At 42.8% G+C, this 17,626-nt stretch overlaps 1 protein-coding gene across 4 annotated transcripts in view; it reads right to left on the bottom strand.

Annotated features, from left to right (window-relative positions):
* sik3 (SIK family kinase 3) overlaps positions 1-17,626 on the bottom strand; it is a 40,002-nt gene that overhangs the window by 4,055 nt on the left and 18,321 nt on the right. Inside the window, exons 2-23 of one of the 4 annotated variants that reach the window (XM_085380961.1) lie at positions 17,034-17,150; positions 16,352-16,415; positions 15,085-15,246; positions 14,775-14,899; positions 14,425-14,548; positions 13,932-14,050; positions 11,410-11,520; positions 11,189-11,323; positions 10,827-10,907; positions 10,353-10,462; positions 9,932-10,088; positions 9,681-9,830; positions 9,513-9,586; positions 8,429-8,563; positions 6,879-7,020; positions 5,224-5,343; positions 4,732-4,790; positions 4,415-4,524; positions 2,858-3,024; positions 2,196-2,323; positions 675-1,435; positions 368-522 (exon numbers count right to left, since the gene is read on the bottom strand). In XM_085380961.1, coding sequence (XP_085237087.1) covers positions 368-522; positions 675-1,435; positions 2,196-2,323; positions 2,858-3,024; positions 4,415-4,524; positions 4,732-4,790; positions 5,224-5,343; positions 6,879-7,020; positions 8,429-8,563; positions 9,513-9,586; positions 9,681-9,830; positions 9,932-10,088; positions 10,353-10,462; positions 10,827-10,907; positions 11,189-11,323; positions 11,410-11,520; positions 13,932-14,050; positions 14,425-14,548; positions 14,775-14,899; positions 15,085-15,246; positions 16,352-16,415; positions 17,034-17,150 — 3,306 coding nt within the window. The remainder of the gene's footprint in view (positions 1-367; positions 523-674; positions 1,436-2,195; positions 2,324-2,857; positions 3,025-4,414; positions 4,525-4,731; positions 4,791-5,223; positions 5,344-6,878; positions 7,021-8,428; positions 8,564-9,512; positions 9,587-9,680; positions 9,831-9,931; positions 10,089-10,352; positions 10,463-10,826; positions 10,908-11,188; positions 11,324-11,409; positions 11,521-13,931; positions 14,051-14,424; positions 14,549-14,774; positions 14,900-15,084; positions 15,247-16,351; positions 16,416-17,033; positions 17,151-17,626) is intronic. The other 3 variants (XM_085380963.1, XM_085380962.1, XM_085380964.1) reach the window with 3 other exon arrangements.

The raw sequence follows: 17,626 nt of genomic DNA, 5'->3' as shown, positions 1-17,626 counted from the left end.
GTGTTGATGCCCTCTTAGTTCATTTAGTCATACAAACAAACATACGCTTTCTTCGTTCTGCTAAGTGGGTGTTCTCCAGCACTGCACTGGCAGAGAAAGTGAGCTAAGATCCCATATCCTCCAAAAGGACATCGAGCCAATATTAAAATGACATACAAATGTGATTGTTTCTGCCAGCCCTTTTCCATGACCCACCAAAACAACAGGATGGAATTTAACACTGAATTGTTTTTATTTTACCTAGTTGGAAGCTGATGTAAAAAAAAAAAGAAGCCCCAACAACAACAAAAACACCCCCAAAAACCTACTAGAACCCACACTTAGTGATCAATGTAGTGTGTAACCATAGCAGCAGTGTTTGACTCACATAAGCATCATCACAAGTCTGGATGGTGTGGTGGCGCTGCAGCTGTCCTCTGGATCTGTAAACCTCCCCCTGGGGGCCTCGCGAGTAGCCCACACCATTATGATCAGGCACTTCCATGGCCTGTCCTTGAGGCCTGCACTCCACATGCTCAGACTCTGAAAAGGACATATTTGTACAGGTTTACCTCGTGGCTTTAACATACAGGAAAAGAACATGAATTTAAAGGCGGGAAAAAAATATTCCAGTTAAGACAGACACTGGATTCCAGATCTTTGGAGAAAGCATTGAAATTGGGGTAAGGTCTCACCTCTGTTACCTGTGCCAGTTCTTATGTAGCCACCATGCCTGTGTGTAGGGGAGGTGTAGGGTGGGGTGCCTCCTCGGGGAGGCCCCAGGAGCTCATGTCCTTCTCCTGTCTTGGCAAGAAGGCCTTCGTGTGGGTGATGGTAGCTAGCCGGTACCTCGTCCTCCTCCATGCTCTCTGAGTGAGGTAAGCTGGGGCACGGTGCCTGCTGCTGTTGCTGGACCTCCGGGGGTCTGATCTGAAGGAGGTGGTGGTAGTGTTGCCCTCCAGAGGCACCCTGAGGTGCCTGTGGTTCCAAGCTTTCTCCTGGGCCTAGCTGGCGGAGAAGCAGCATATCTCCATACTCTTGTGGCGCACCGCTGGATGGTGTCGGGGGTGCCGGACATGGCCGGGGGCTCTGCCTTTTCAGCAGGGCAGCCAGGTCCTGTGGGGGCAGTCTGGGATCGGCGTGTCCTGTTAAAGAGTGGCGGGGAGACAGGAGGCCCTGCAGGGTGGGAGTGACGTGCTGCTGAGGGGGGCGGTAGTCCAAAGGAGTCGGGGAGAGGAGAGCCTGCTGTAGTGTGGAAGGGGCTCCGTAGTTGTTGGTCCCCACCGCCCCGGTCTGGTAACCCTCCAGGCCGGGAACTTTAAGGGAGGCTCCCTGCAGGTAGGGGCTGTAGGACCCCACCACGCCTGAGGCGCCTCGGGAGGCAGCGTCGCCAGAGTAGAGGTGGGGATTGAACTGGGCCTGGTCGTAGCCCGATGTGAAGCGGCCAAGGCTGCGGCTAAACAGGAGGGAACACACACAGTAATTACCTACCTGCTGTCTAACAACAATGTACTCCCAATCCTCTGTATACACAGCAAACACATCACCTAACGTCCACCAATCTGCTAAAGATCCACAGAGACAGCCTAGAACACACATCACACGCTGCTCCAGGTTCAAGTATTCACTGAGAGGTGTAACATATTTCCAAAGGATGCTTTTTAATAAAGATTGCAACTTCAAGATTGTAACATGCTCACTCAGTGAAGGTAGTCCTGGCTACAAGGGGCAGTTATGGGATAATGAAGTCAGGGGTGGTGGTCACAGGTTTGACTGACCTCCTACTCGAGTTGATGCTCTGTTTACATGCAGAAACTCACCCAGATACACTGAGCTGAGTGGAGAGTTTGTTGTTGCTGTCCACTCAGCACAGACGATGAGGGATTTACAGTCATTTTAAACACATTTCAAACAAAGTTATAATTCTTACGTCTGCTCTTTTACGAACAATGTCCAGAGCAACGAGTTTTCAAAATACAGTTGTAGAAAAATCATTTAATATGGAAGCAATGAAAACACAACAAAAACAAAAAAATGAGAAGCATACAGTGAGAAAAAAACAAAACAAAAAAACAATGCAATGAATGTGAGAGAGGGAGAGTGGTGAGTTCATGCAATCTAACTAAAAGGCAAAGAGGAGGACACAGAAACAGTCCATTGCTGGCGACCATCAGGGGAGAGGGGGGGGGGTTGTGGTGACATGATGCGAGCGTCACCTGTGCGACTCGGCGTTGTCTGCGCTGAGCTGCTTCCCGAGGACTCTGTGTCCGCCTGGCGTGGACAGAAAGTTGCTCTGCCTCTGTGCCCCACCTCCCAGCTCCACCTCCTGCACCTGAATGGTCACCTGCACAACAAAGGATGGTGTTCGTTAGTGACTGCAGCATCGCTTCACGACTAATTAAATACATTCTAGCTCGTGACAGCAAAATTTTAAAAAAAAGTCAGATATTATGTTTGATTCGGTTATAGGAGGGATTCCAAACTCTTTACATCGTGGGCCATGTTCAACCCACTTTGACCTTAAGTGGGTCAAACCAGTTGAAGCAGAATTGCAATTTTTAACAGCACGTCTCAGTTTTTCTGTATAATAAACGTGTCAGATTAGTGAAAATGTTCTGGTAGCTCACTGCTCAGACATTCCTGCAGTTATAAAACAGTGTTTCTGTCATTTAACAGTTTAACTGTTACCCAGCTACTTTGGTATAGTATGAATGGCACTGGTGCACTCCTTTACATTTTACAATGCCATCCAGTGGGCCGGACTGAAGTCTTTGTCAGGCCAATTATGGCCCCTGGGCCTCATGTTTGACACCTTTGAATTAGAGGGAATTCCTCAGAAGACAAAAACCCCCACATTTGATTGGCTCTTTGCAGTCACCTGCTGTTGTTGAGGTACACCCTGTGCCAATGGGACAGTGGGGCGGGCAGATGCTGCTTGCGGATTGGTTTGCAGAGACACTCGAGGAAGGCCCGTGGGAGGCGGGCTGCCACTCTGGCCCTGGTACATGGCTGGAGCGCCATGTTGGTACTGCACTGATGATTGACCTGAAAGAGAACGAGAGAGAGAGAAGGGGAAAATGATGAGAGCAAAATCATCAAAATTTTTTATAAATTTAAGCTGAGCAAAAATTTCCAAAAATAAAAAATACAACTAAATAGAATAAATAAATTCTCTTAAGACTTTTCAGCTGGAAACTGCAAATGACACAACGAGAAAATAAAAACAGCTGTTAACCTATCACGCTAATCACATGTTATTTTGTTCTTGACGACTGAGGTGTTTACTCACCTGCTGTCCCTGAGGAAACATTTTCATTGAGTCAGCATAAGCTATATGCTTTCTACTGCATTATTCAGAACACACAAACGAACATGGCAGTGCTATTGTACAGAGAACAAAAGCCAGAAATGAATAAAGAGCTTTGTTTTTAAATTAAATATCTGCTCTTTAGCTGCACAGCAAAACCCAAACCGTATTTTAATTAACTTATAAAGTATGAATTGTGACTATAACATTTAACATTTGACCTCTGTAGCATCTAAAGTCTTCTTGTGTCCACTGAAGGCAGGCATAGATTTAATGTAATTAGGAAACTTTCTCTTACTGTTACATTAATACTGACGAACGAGTGTTTACAATCGGACACCATATTAAAATTGTACACTATTTGTTCAGGTCGTGTCACGAGTTAAATGCATGGAACTGAGAATTGGAAATCAGTTTGTATTGTGCAGATATTCATACTTTGATTGCAATTACAAGTTTAAATTAACACACTATAACTCCAGGTGGGCAACTCCAGGCTTCGAGGGCTGGTGTCCTGCAGGTTTTATATATCACCCTGGGTCAACACACCTGAGTCACATGATTAGTTCGTTACCAACACTCTGGAGAACTTCTCCTCCTCTTGAGGAGGTCATTTAGCCATTTGAATCAGCTGTGTTGGATCAAGGGCACATCTAAAACCTGAAGGACACCAGCCCTCGAGGGCTGGAGTTGCCCACCCCTGCAGTATAATATGTTAAGATCAACATCACACTCATGCACAGAGACTACATGAACAATATTTCACTGTGTCTAGCCACGTAGCTTTGAGTGCAAAGTGACTTAAAGATTCCGAATGAGATTGTTTGTTTTATCTGGATAAAACAAATGATGTCAATGTATGTGGAAGATCTGGATCTTTTAGTGAGTCAGAATAATTACTTGTTGAAGTCTACGCACACTGGGATGCAAACTACCATGTGTTGAATCAGAAATGCAATATGCTGATTATTAGGTTTTTCTTTCTATGTTAAAATAGATGTTCTAATAAATATATAGCGAGCTGTGAATAAGCCAGTTAGTTTTATATTTACAGTTTAATCACTGCATTTCTGTACAGTCACATCACCTACTAAAGCATTTAAGCACTCCGGCGGTAGTATTACTAACCGTGCCCTTGCATTATTCCTGCAGAGCCAGGCGGAGAACTCTGATTGGGCTGTCTGAAGAGGTGGTTGCTGGGCTGTGTTGGCGGAGGGCTAGAGGGCTGGATACGCAACCTGAGGGAGGACAGGACAGAGTAGGAGAGGAGAAGAGAGAGATACGACAGTGATGTAACACTTCAGTCGATAGCGCTGCACCACGGTATCAGGTTCATTGTTCACCGTTCAATAGCTGATGAGTAATGTGTGTGTGTGTGTGTGTGTGTGTGTGTGTGTGTGTGTGTGTGTGTGTGTGTGTGTGTGTGTGTGTGTGTGTGTGTGTACCTCTGAAGCTGGTGGGTTAGGTGACTGGGCTGGCTTTCTCCATGGCCTAAAGACAGACCCTGCAAGTAAAGACAAATAACCAGATTATGGCTCACAGGGCAGACTACATAACATGACAAAGCATAACACGCATGTACACTTCTCATGCCTCCAAAAAAAACACATTAAGTAAAATGAAGCTACAATGCACTGCAGCCAAGTCTAAGGTGATCCAGATCAATAAAGTTTCATCTCACATGTGTTTCTCCTTCAACAAGATAAGCAACTTTTGTTTCCAGGAGCATCAGTAATTGAGTGCAGTACGCCCAGGTCTCATTGCAGCAATAATCAAAACATAATTCTCCCTTTTCTGAGTAAATTAGTAGAATACAATAATAATACAGTGGCGGATGCTCATATTAAACATGAGCACAACAGGTCCACTTAAGAGTTTCATAACGTGGCCCAAGTTGATGTGAAGACACAGTGCTTCATATCATTAGCTTCACATACCTGGATTTGCTGGTGGAGGATTTGTTGCTCTTGCTGGTACAGGATATGCTGCTGCTGGGTGTGCTCCAGGAGTTTCTCATCCTGCTGGATAGCATACATTTTCTGGAGCTGCTCACACTCCTATTGGAAACACAGACGCGCACCCAGGGTGTTTAATACACATGCTAACAAGGCACAAAATTACAAGTATCCACACTCTACACGCTCTCAGGTTTGAACAATTACCAGTCTTGCCAGTAATTAGAACAAAAATCCAAAAATCCAAACCATTCAACAGTTTCACCTCAGATTTGTTTGCCACAGGTGTGCTCATATAATTAAGATCACCCTGTGTTTAATGATACCAATCACATTTAGCTAATAAGATTAATTGTGTTGCAAAAATACCACATTTTCCAAGTGTTTCTTAAGTACAACCTCCTGATAACACCAGCTTTTTCAGTTTCAGCTTTTATGACCAACGAAGAGAGACGTAATTTACTGTAATCTAGTTTTACGGGTGCTTTCCCAGGCATAGGTCATGTATGTGCCTCTATTCTAAGCAATATTAATCCTGAATGCTCAACATGAAGCGCCCACCGATTCTGATCATTATCTCTTTCCCCACCTACGCCTCCTAGTGGGTGAGGTAATCTCATTGTGGGATTGCTGAAAATGATGCGACATCTCAAGAAAAGTTGTGGGTTTTGTCAGGTCAGAGATTCAGTTTGGTCTCATTTTAAGAAAAGCTGATGCAGTGGATCCAACATTGTTTTTCTTTTAAGAAAAACCTTTAGTTGGCTAACAGGAATCCCCGCACACTTAGTGGTGTGAAGACCAAACAATAAAATGAAGCTGTTGCACATTATCACAGCAGCCTGTGCAAACATGTCAAACAGATTTGGCCATGTGATGCACATAAAAGCAAAAAGGCAGATGTTACAAGAAATTCAAGTTAAAAAAAAAATATGTGTGTGTGTTTTTTAAATGAGTCTTGCTTGATTGTGATAGTCTATTGTTGTGCTACTCTGTGTGTGTGTGTGTGTGTGTGTGTGTGTGTGTGTGTGTGTGTGTGTGTGTGTGTGTGTGTGTGTGTGGGGGGGGGGGGGGGGGGGCGCCATCCAAAAACATGAAGCAAGAACAGACAGGTGATGTGAAGCAAATGTCAGACTTCAGGTTTGATGATTACTGAAATTAAGTTAGCATAAGTGCAGTAACAGTCCTCCCAACAAGGAGTCACAACAGTGTTCAGATCCCATGGATGACTTGCCAAGACTATCTGACTGAATGCATCGCATCAGAGTCCTCCACTGCTAACAAAGCACATATTTACAGTGTCAGGGATCTGTTTGTACTCGCCAGCGATTCAAACTTGCATCAGAGCGACTGCAAACTATTTCCTGTTCTGCACTGTTGCTCTGGGAACCATGTTTTGCATACAATATAGAGATATAGATATACAGATATATATAATATCAACCCTAAGGGGAAAACAGTGATTTGTTTAGCCAAGCAAGAACAGTGATACGGTTTCACTGAAAATCCTTAATCTTTGAATGTGATTGTTTTCTAACTGGTTAAAAAGTAAAAGTAAGCCATATATTTTTAACTCCCGCACAAATATAAGGATGTAAACAAGTTAATGGCTCTAAAAGTGTACAAGTAAGGTGATGTACCTGCTTGAGTTGCTTAATGAGGCTGCTGTTCTCTAGGTGAGCCTTGAAGGCCTGAATGGTGGCAGCCCCGTCAGAGAACCGTCTGACAGGAGAGAAGCGCTCCATGGGCAGATGAAGGGTGTTACAGTCCTTATAGCTGGATCTGAAAAGGGGGCCATGGGGAGCAGACACAGACAAGTGTGTACACAAATACACACGTGCACGCACACACATATACACGAGACGTAACACGACAGATACCATAGGTACACCATTGGACACACGCATTCAGCCATACAGACAGAGATAAGACACAGAAACAGACATGTGAGCACTTTAAACCTGCACAACATGGTCATATTCAGGTGTTGTCATGGAGGCGTAGTCCAGTGTGTAAAAAGCGTAAGGAGCCCGAACTTATGTGTCAAAGGAAACCTCGAAATTTCACCTTTCCTGTAAATCATGCCATGTAAGCCTGGTTACATTAGATGATCTTCATGCCAGGTTATCTAAGGTCAACACTGATGATATATATACACCAATCAGCCACAGCATCAAAACCTCTGACAGGTGAAGGGAATTAAACATCTTACTAGGATGATTTGTTTTTATTTCTGCAGTGGGTTTTAATCTCATACACCCAAACCACCTAAACAGACCACACACATACCCAGTGTTACAATGGTACTCCCTAAGAAGGACAACACACTCAAGGAAGCTCAAGGAGCACAAAGAATAATCCAAGATGCTGACCTGTTGTTTTCCCTGCAGAAGGAAGCCCTACCCTATTGGGAGGTGGGGGTTTAATGTTGTGGCTGATTGGTGCATGACAGTAAGTCCCCTCTTCAGCTGAACACTGATATAGTTATTTTTCTGTACAGAGCTTAGACAATACAGATCATTTGATGGGATTGGATAAAGCAGCTGTGTCTGTCATCAAGAAATTCATATTCATAAAAAAGAAAGACAAAAATACAGCTGAACAGAACATGCGTTCTTTAAAATTCAACTTTTACCCATCTATAGCCCCATTTTAAACCCAAGGTTAGGCTGCCTTGGTAGAAAAGTACACTCAGTTTTGCTGAGCTGAGGGGGAGGATAATGACACCTATAAGGGACAACAGTTAAAACTGCCAGCATGACAACAGTAAAATATGGCTGCTATTGCAGAGAAAATGTACAAATGTAGTGATTTAGCTCTGAGATGTTGTTCATACCTCCAAAAAAAACCCTCCAAAAACCTCCAAAAAACAAAAAAAAAAACATCTGGTAAAATCTCTGTCTTCCCCCAGGTTTGTGAAAATGAAAGAGTTCTACTAAATCCTGGTTTACTGGTGATGTGAAGATACAGCATTTGCGCCCTGTGTCAGAAACTCCATCTCTACCATCACTCTCCATTGGTGGGTATGGATCACATCCTTTGTGTTGTTTGTGATGTGTTTGCAAGTGATGAGAATGTGTGTGTGACAGTGTGTGAGAAAGAATTGGGCTTAACTTTCCATTCATTTAATGGGTCTCAGTGTTTGTGTGTGTCTGTGCATAGAGAGCTCGGAGTGGGTGTGTCCCCTCACCGGGTGTGTGTGTCGGGGACCCAGCCCACCCGCTGACGGGGGCCTTGGGGCCGCTGTGACTCTGCCGAGGGCTCGCCATGCGATGTGCTCATGAGCGTGTGCGTCGTGTGCCGCTTGGAGCGGTTCGCCAGGTACCTGGGCCGCAGGGAGGGGGGGAGGACGGGGGTGAGGGTGGGAGACAGGAAGCAGCGCTGGTCAGCTCTCTGTCCTCATTGGCTAATGGAGATGGGGAGGGAAGGCCCACCCCTTTCCACTTCTGCCAATAGGTGCCATGATTAATATCATCTTAGCCAATCAAAAAACAGTAAACAAAAAAATTACACCGGTCGATGGATGTTATAGCTTATGGGTGTCCCGCAACGCCCCAGCCTTCCAATTTTAGGATTGGACTGGTTGCCATTTAGTATTCATTGGTTTTGCAAGCTTCAGAGTTAGCAAAGCTGTGTGAGAAAGAGTGAAAAGGTCCAGAGGATAATTTGGCACTTACTGAAATGAGAGAGAGAAAGAAAAGCTCTTGGCCAAAGAGTATGAGTGATAGGAGGCACTGTGTCTGGTGGCAGATTCAGTTTAGGACTGTGGCAGAAGGCACTTGCGCAATGGAGAGAGAAAAGATGGGATAAGCACCGCAGCAGAGTGGCCACCTCCCGTTGGGGGGGGAAAAAAGCAGAGCAGCCAGAGGCACTCACTCCCAGCAACCCAGGACACCAGCGAGGTCTACAGAAGGTGCTGTCTGAAGAGGATCGGCTGGGAAGAGCTCACCTAGACTCAACAGCTCCATAAAATAACCCAGCGCCCATCATTACCCCAGACTAATGTCAATGTTTTTCCACATTATTTTTAAAAACTAAGTCAAACATAAAATTGTCATTACATGACTATATTCATGTGGGTTTTTTACACTTTGTTTTATTCAGTTACCTGGTTATAAAACCTCCTCTATAAACTTTAGACTTCAATATCTTGGCCGACCCAGATCTCAGTACTTGTACTTGTCGTCCCAGGTTATGAGACTTCCACAGATTCTCATTTAGACAGCACCTCTGTACGGTATTCCCCTTCACCAAAAACCGTCACCGTGGGTTACCTCTGTACTGCCTCTTGATCTGGCTCTCCGTCTGAACCCTCCTCATCCACCGGAGCTACTGCAGGGATAGGATGCTAAGAGAAGCAAAGAGTTTACTGGTCAACGCCTGTTCAGCACATAGGAGGACGACATACAAGGTGGACTACATTCAGAAATCCAGATCCTCACCGGGCTGGTGACAAGTGGCGAGGGCCCTCGGGGCCTTTTCAAGAGCTGAGCGTGTAGCTGAATGTTGGCCCCGCCGTCGGAAGCTCTTCGACCCAGAGGCCCCATGCCGTTGAGCAGTTGGAGGGTAGGCGGCTGCAACAATGATTGCTCCTGGAGGATCAGCAGGCACAGGAAGTCAGATTAAGTAGGAAAATAAATAAAGTAAGCTGATGGCTACCAAGTGAAATCCGGTCTAACCCAGCTTACTGTACCTTGTATTCCAGCTGCTGTGTGGGCTGCAGGCTCTGTGTGGGCATAAGAGTGTGCATTTGACCCATAGTGGGGGCAAGAGGGATGAAAGGGGGCTGGGGCAGCGCACCACGAGGGAAACCAGGTGGCAGCTTCTGGAGATCTTCCTGCATCTCTGTCCTGTTAGGGAAACGGAGAAAATGACATAAAATGAGTCGATGATTGTTTAAGATTAGTGAGAAAGCAGCTAATATAATTACTTATGCTTTAATGCTCCTCATTCTTACTTAGATTTGCTTGAAATAACCCACATGTGCACACCCTAAAATATATTACCTCATCTATAAATAGCTGGCAGTCAACAAATCTGAATGCAATTGTGCTGCACTATTTTAGACAAATACCTAATAATGTGAGTGAAAACAGTGTCAGTTCATGCCTAACCTTTGGTCTGGTACCCCCACAGTGTGCCGCCTCATTGAAAGGTAGCGAGCCATGGCCTCAGGAGATGGCTCCTCCCCTTCATCGCTGTCCAGAGCCATGCTGCCGTCAGGCTGAACGATAGATAAACACACAGCCAGTGTTTGGTAATCAGAAGTGATCTTTGGTACTGTGTGCTACATGCTTGTGTGCATTTGTTACTTAATAAAGACAAAGTTCACATTTTAAATGCATTCCATGTTTATATAAACATGCATAAGTGTTTTCTATTAAAACAGAACACATTTTTACTACATAGCACTGACTAACTGAAATCAAAACACAGTTGAAGAGTCTAAAGAGACTCCCCTTATTTCTCATCATACTATATACACTGTTGCAGTTTATGAAGAAATTAGCTAGTTCTAGCTTGCTTTTCAAGCTGCTGCGCACCTACTCCCAGGCTGATGCAACCACTTGACTCCACTGCTAACTCACCTCAACAATCTGGTTCTCTGGATTGATGAGTTGGACGTGGGGAACGGTTATGCTAACAGGATTACCTTGTGGGTCTGTCTGCTGGGACACACAAACACACACACACACACACACAGAGAGGTCATAAGGGTTGCGCTAATTTGATAACAATCTTCTTAGCCCAGAGTGATTGGCAGATATGGGTTAAAACCATTCAGCGGACAGACACCAGGACTACAGTAAGATATACTGATGGAGGAGGCGCCTTTACTACATCTACAGCTCAAGTGCCTCGCTTAAAATTTATTCCTAAAATCTGTTGATATAAAGACAATTTTGTATACACAGAATCTGCAGAAAACTACACTGATGTAATGAGTCACCTGTACAGCATTTAGAGGATAGCTAATGGGGCGCAGTGTGGGTTGAGCAACACGCAGGGTCTTGTGTTTCTTGAGGCGGTCAGCCAGCAGACTGTAGATGGCACTGTAGTGATCATATGCATCTGTTTGTAGAGACTGAAGAAGAAAAGGCAAGACATTCATAAGCTGTGCTATTTATTTTGACAAATAAACAAAAAGGTAGAGATGAAACTTTTCGCCACCTGAAGTGTGCGCTCTCGGTCCAGGCCCATCTCACACATGGCCATGAGCACTTGCTCGTTGATGAGCTCCATCTCTCTCTCCGTCTTCACCTGCTCACACTCCGCTATTAACTGGAAGGGAGTGGAAAAACATGGCAACGCTTTACAGACTGCAAATAATTGCTGCTATTAAACAACAATAATGATCAAAGCATTCACAATTTATTAGTGAGGCCAAAACTTAAGTTGATTTATGTCATTAGCTTGTGTTAAACAAGTCAAGACAAGTCAAGATTTAATGAAGTGTGAACTATTTTATGTGTAATTACAGCTGAAAAGAGATGATAATTGCATTCTGATTACATCCACACCCATAACACTACATATCCATTATAGTATGAATTTTTAACGATCACTGTGGTTTGTGATCATGTTTTCATTACTCCTCCTCATATGCTCAGCTACAGATACTGACATTAAGTCAAAAGATCAGTATATCTTAACCCAGTGGGTTTTTCCCCCTAAAATAACCAAGTAGATTTGGTCCCTGAACGCAACCTAACCTAACAGCAAGTGAAAGCAAACAGACAGTGAAACCAAAACCAAAAGGTGAGTACTGGAATATAAACTACAGCTTTCAGGTTCACAGTCTTGTGATTTACAAACGTACAGGTGAGGACAAAATTCGTTTTTGCCTATATGTTTCCAAAGGCTTTCTTTAAAAAAAACCAACAAAAAAAAAAAATCATAGTTTTCTTTAGAAATGATCAATTATTTCTATTTTTAGAAAATAACCGAGGTCTATATTATTAGCCACCCCTAAAAACTGACCATTTTATTGAGCTAGAGCATAAACCACTGCCATGATGACATTTTGTAAAGTTAAAATGAGTGTTATTTTCCCATTTACACACAGTATAAAAACTTCAGTGACAGTTTGAGCTGTCAGTGAGAAAGTATCATGTCGAAAACAAAGGAAATCAGTTTAGACTTGAGAAAAAGAACCGATGACGCTCACAAAGCAGGAGATGGATATTCAAATGTATCACAGAGTTTCCAAGTGTCAAGAACTGGAGTGAGAAGTATCGACAGCCACATAGTACAGAACGAGCCTGGCGGAGGTAGGAAGCCAAAGAAACTCGTGAATGGCTTATCCAAGACTGGAATTGTAGTCTTAAACAAGAAAATCTCTAGAATCCTGAACATAATGAATGAACTGGTTTGCAGATCAAGAAAAACTTGATTTCTGTTTAGAGACACCTTGAAGTCAGACTGAAGTATGCTAAAGACAACACAGAGAAATATTCCGCATTGGGCAGCACGGTGGTTAGCATTGTTGCAGCAAGAACGTCCTGAGTTCAATTCCACCATCAGGCTGGGGTCTTTCTGTGTGGAGTCTGCATGTTCTCCCCGTGTTTGCATGGATTCCCTCTGGGTACTCCGGAAGTGAATGGATGGATGGATGCTGGAGATTGGTCCTTTGGTCAGATGACATGAAGCTAGAGCTTTTATCCCATAGAGATGGGCGTTTACTCCCCCGTAGTGAAACACAATGGTGGGAGTATTATGCTGTGGGGATGCTCCAGTTGGTCTGTAATAGGGAATCTCATCAAGATGGAAGGAATCATAAAGAAGGAAGGATATGTGAAGATTCAGAAAGAAAACCTTGTGTAGTCAGCAGCAAAACTGAGTCTGGGTCATCGCTAATATTATTATTGTAAGTGCACAATAATTCTGAGCCTGGTAGTTTTTGGTTTTTATGAAATAACTTTAATTCTGTGAGCAAAATAAGGGGAGCCAGTAATTCTGTCCTCATCTGTATAATCTCTTAAAAACAGGTGTTGCAAAGACCAGTGACACTTTTATAACCATCCATAAAAAGGCTTATTTGATGAACCACAAACTACTTATTAACCATTACCAAAGTTAAAGACATAAATGTTTATAAATGTTTATAAAAAGTACGTTCTTTCATGTTGTTAAACCATTATCTAAAGCTGAACTATAAATTTAACTTTTATAAATGAGTTTAACATTTTTAGATAATGTGCATATTCAGTTCCTAATGATGCAAAGTAACTTTAAATGAATGATTCCTTGCAAAGGGATTAAAGAGAGCTAGTTCAAGGCTAGCTGTTAAGCTTAACTGGTGCCTGACAGTAACTATATTTAACATAATATTTAATAACTCTGGGGTTCATTCTCATTCAGCTTTCAATCATCTTTAGTGCAACCAAATTATCTGGCAAATTAAATATGTTATTCGTGTAACACAGAGTAGCCACTAAATGATGGGGTGAGTCATTTTTGCAAAAACTCTGCTTTCTGGCAAGAGTTTTGCCAAATCAACATATTATACTGAAACTGTAACAGAAAAAAGCGCGCGCGCACACACACACACACACACACACACACACACACACACACACACACACACACACACACACACACACACACACACACACACACACACACACACACACACACACACACACGAAGAACAGAAAGAATGACTTTGTGAAATTCTTTTAAAAAGGTCTCACCCGGTCAAAATCTGGGTCTGGGTCCCCCTGTCTCATCCACTTGTTCTTACAGATCTGCTCCATGGTCAACCGTCTGCTGGGCTCCAGTACTAACATGTGTCTAATTAAGTACTCACAGTCTGTAACAACACATAAGCATACATGATATGCATTTATATCAGAGTATAATAGTTCAAATATTTAACTAATAAGCCTAAATCTTTCATGTGGTGACAAACGATCAGAAAAGGCTAAAATGATTTGCATTGTTCAAAAAAAAGAGATAATTATTAATTTATTAATTTAGTTTCTGTTAGTCCAATTTTATTCTTTCCTCTCATACAACATAAAATGCTTTTTCCAAAAGAAACTTTTGAAAATCAAAAGCTGGCCAGGCTTGGACTTCAGCGGCAGCTGTTAAAAGTCTTTACCGAGTACATCACGCGGAACAAAGGTAAATTTGTTTTGTCTGATTAAAAACATGGAGAAGAATAAGAGTTGACTGCAGTCCCACCTGTGGACATGAAGAAAGGGATGCGGAACTTTCCACTGAGGACACGTGCCCGCAAATTTTGTAGAGTGCTGCCATCAAAGGGCAGGGCGCCGCACACCAGCACGTATAACACCACACCTAAGCTCTACACAGAGGAGAGGGAAAACAGCTGTGAGCACATCACTTTGAACAATTTGAAAACCATTCATTTATTAATTTTTTCCAGAGCTCTGTGTATTATTTAAGAAATGTGGTCGTCTGTGTTTTTCTTTTTCTTTTCAATTCAGCCGTACCTGGAACATTCAAGTCAGCTAGCCACACCCCACGTTTGAGCCCAGCAGGGCCTTCTGCGTACCTAAAAGTCGACTCACCCATATATCTACTTTGGGACCGTCATACTCCTTTCCCTCAAATAGTTCAGGAGCAGCATAGGGAGGGCTGCCACACCATGTCTTCAATAGCTGGCCTCGAGAAAACATGTTGCTGAAACCAAAATCTGACAGGGCAGACAAGAGGTTGATTTAATCTCACCAGTTGCCTTGACAGAGTAAACATTTTGTTCAAAACAGAAAAATGCTCCCTAAGTACATGCTGACACTTGCCTGCATCCACATCCACCACTAAATTTAACCTACCCACCCATTCGCTCTTCAGTGCAAACACACACGTGCGCGCACACACCTGCGATTTTGATGTTGAGGTTGTGGTCCAGTAGCAGATTCTCTGCCTTCAGGTCTCTGTGGACAATGCTGCGGCAGTGACAGAAATGAACCGCTGCCACGATCTGCTTGAACTTCTTCCTGGCATCTTTTTCTGCCATTCGTCCGTGAGCCACCAGGTGGTCTGTACATCCAAACAAAACACAATTGCTGGATTTAGGAAGGGAACACAGTGTTTCTACTGTCTACCTGTTCATGTACAAGATCCTGTGCTACAAATGTCCTTAAATTAATTCCCAAGACTGGCCAGGTGAACATTAAAGTGTACAGCTTTGGTGGGATCTGGGATTTTAAAGCACAGAGAGGGAATTTCATTTCATTTTTACAGGAAAAACTTTCATTTTAATTACAGAGAGTCTGCAGATTTAAATAAATTAGACTCTAAAACCTTTTTAATTCCACTTTAAAGGACATTTAATACCAAAGCTACATTGGAAACACATCAAACACATTGATTTACATTCAACATGAACATTAAAGTAAAATAAAAGCTTTTGACTGACGTTAAGAAACTTGTGTTTATTAAAGAGAAAAATCTCGATGTTGTCCTTAATGGTCTTCAATGTTATTTTGATTTATCTGCATTTCCAAACACTGACTTAACATTGTTTAGTAAAATACACAATTAGTCTTAAACTTGCATCTTCCCACGTCTGAGACTAGCTAGCAAAGGCCCCTTTTAATCACCATTACCTTTTTCATCAGACTTTCTGGCAGTGAAGCACTAAACTGAACCTCTTTCCCCTCTGAACACATTGAATTTCAGTTTTGTTTTTTCCCCCACATTAAGTTTCAACTGTTAGATAATGCTTCTACTCCCCATTAGCTGTTTTTACACATATATTAAAAAAGAGAAAAGCTTAAAGAAGTTATTAAAAAAAGAAAGATTTTACTTAATAACACAGTTATTCATAGCTGATATCAGCCCACTTAGATCAGCATTTAAATTCAGCTTGGAGTTCCAAAGTAGCAGAGCCCAAATGCTACAGCTGCATTACGTGATCACAGTGCAGTCGTGAAAGCAGCGGTACTGTGTGTGGAAAAAGTTCCTGAATTTAACACAAAACGTTTCAGTCTGTGTTTATCTATAACTTTTACAGGACCTGGATGCACTCTGTAATTAGATTACAATTTTGTTTTATGTATGTTGACACATTTAAAAATCAAAGTAAGAGAAAGTCAACGACAGAGAATCTACATTATAAGGTGACAGTGGGGGACTCCCTTACCGAATATCTCTCCACCGCTAGCGTACTCTGTTACCAAATAGATCATCCTCTCCGTCTCCATCACCTAAAGATATAAACAAATGATAAAAACCAGGACCTGCAGACCCTCTCACAGGCCAACATCTAGTCATGGGCAGTTCATGCGTTACATAACTGAATGACTAAGCACGGTTTGGCATACAAACAAGAAAGATGTAAATAGAACAAAAACAGCCATGTACTTAAGTGTACTGATCAACCTATGCGTGTGTGAGGATCAGATTGTTAAAATTTATGGTAACGTGATAAAAAAGCGTGCCTTCAAATTGCTGGGGGCTATTTCAGATCAGGTGCTGGGACACTGGTAGGGTGTTACAATCCTCATACACTTGGAAAAGTATGAAAACAAACAAAACTCTCACCTCTAAATTTCTATCACCGAGTCTCACTAGAGTGAGGTTTTGGGCAGAAGGTTGTAGTTGTACTGCCCCCCCACTTCCCCCCACACCCTCCAATACTTTTGAGACTTTTTCAGGTACATTTTATAATTGAACTGTCAACACCCCCAGAAAACAATGTCTGGTAACATCTGGATTCTTCTACACTTCAATCATCTATTTGCTCACATTTGGCCACAGGTCCCGGGTGGAAGAAGTGAGCAGAGATGTGTTAAAAGGCTCTGTGGGTGAGAGTGACTGTGTACCTGGTAGAGGCGGATGATGTGGGGGTGCTTCAGCAACTTCATGATTTGCACCTCTCTGAAGATCTTTTTCAGGTTCTCCTCGTCCAGCTGGGTCTTATCCACTATTTTTATAGCCACCTGGAGACAGAGACGCGAGAAAAAAAGAGATGGAAGGAGATGAATGATGGGAGAAAGAGAGATGGCGAAGTGGTGAAGAGGGTGAGTTTAAAAAAAGAAACACGGAGTACAGAAGACAGAGAAAAAAAGCAGAAACAATAACGGTTAGCAGAGGAGGAGAGAATGCGTTTTAAAACATACAATATGTTTGTCAGCTCTTATGTCTCTAAAGCACTCATGACAACGGTATTTTGCCGACACCTAAATTACAGACAACACATCTAGGGCACAGTCACAGTGTCTTAACAATATTGCTGTGATGACACAATAATCAAAGAACAGTAACAAGCCAAGTAAATTACCAACAAAGGGACTAAGGGCATGCAGCCCAGGAGACTTTACCCATTTAAAAAAATAACTTAAAGACAACTAAAAATGAAAACTAACAGGGGACACCGACACTTCTTGAGGTGATTGGTCGGCAAGTGTGCTGTCAG

Source organism: Rhamphochromis longiceps, linkage group LG14 (genome assembly GCF_057381845.1).
Source record: "Rhamphochromis longiceps isolate RC_006_pf linkage group LG14, R_longiceps_female_GT1.1, whole genome shotgun sequence".
NCBI lineage: Eukaryota > Metazoa > Chordata > Actinopteri > Cichliformes > Cichlidae > Rhamphochromis > Rhamphochromis longiceps.
Note: the sequence above shows the minus strand (reverse complement) of the source record. Positions and strands in the feature narration are given on the sequence as shown.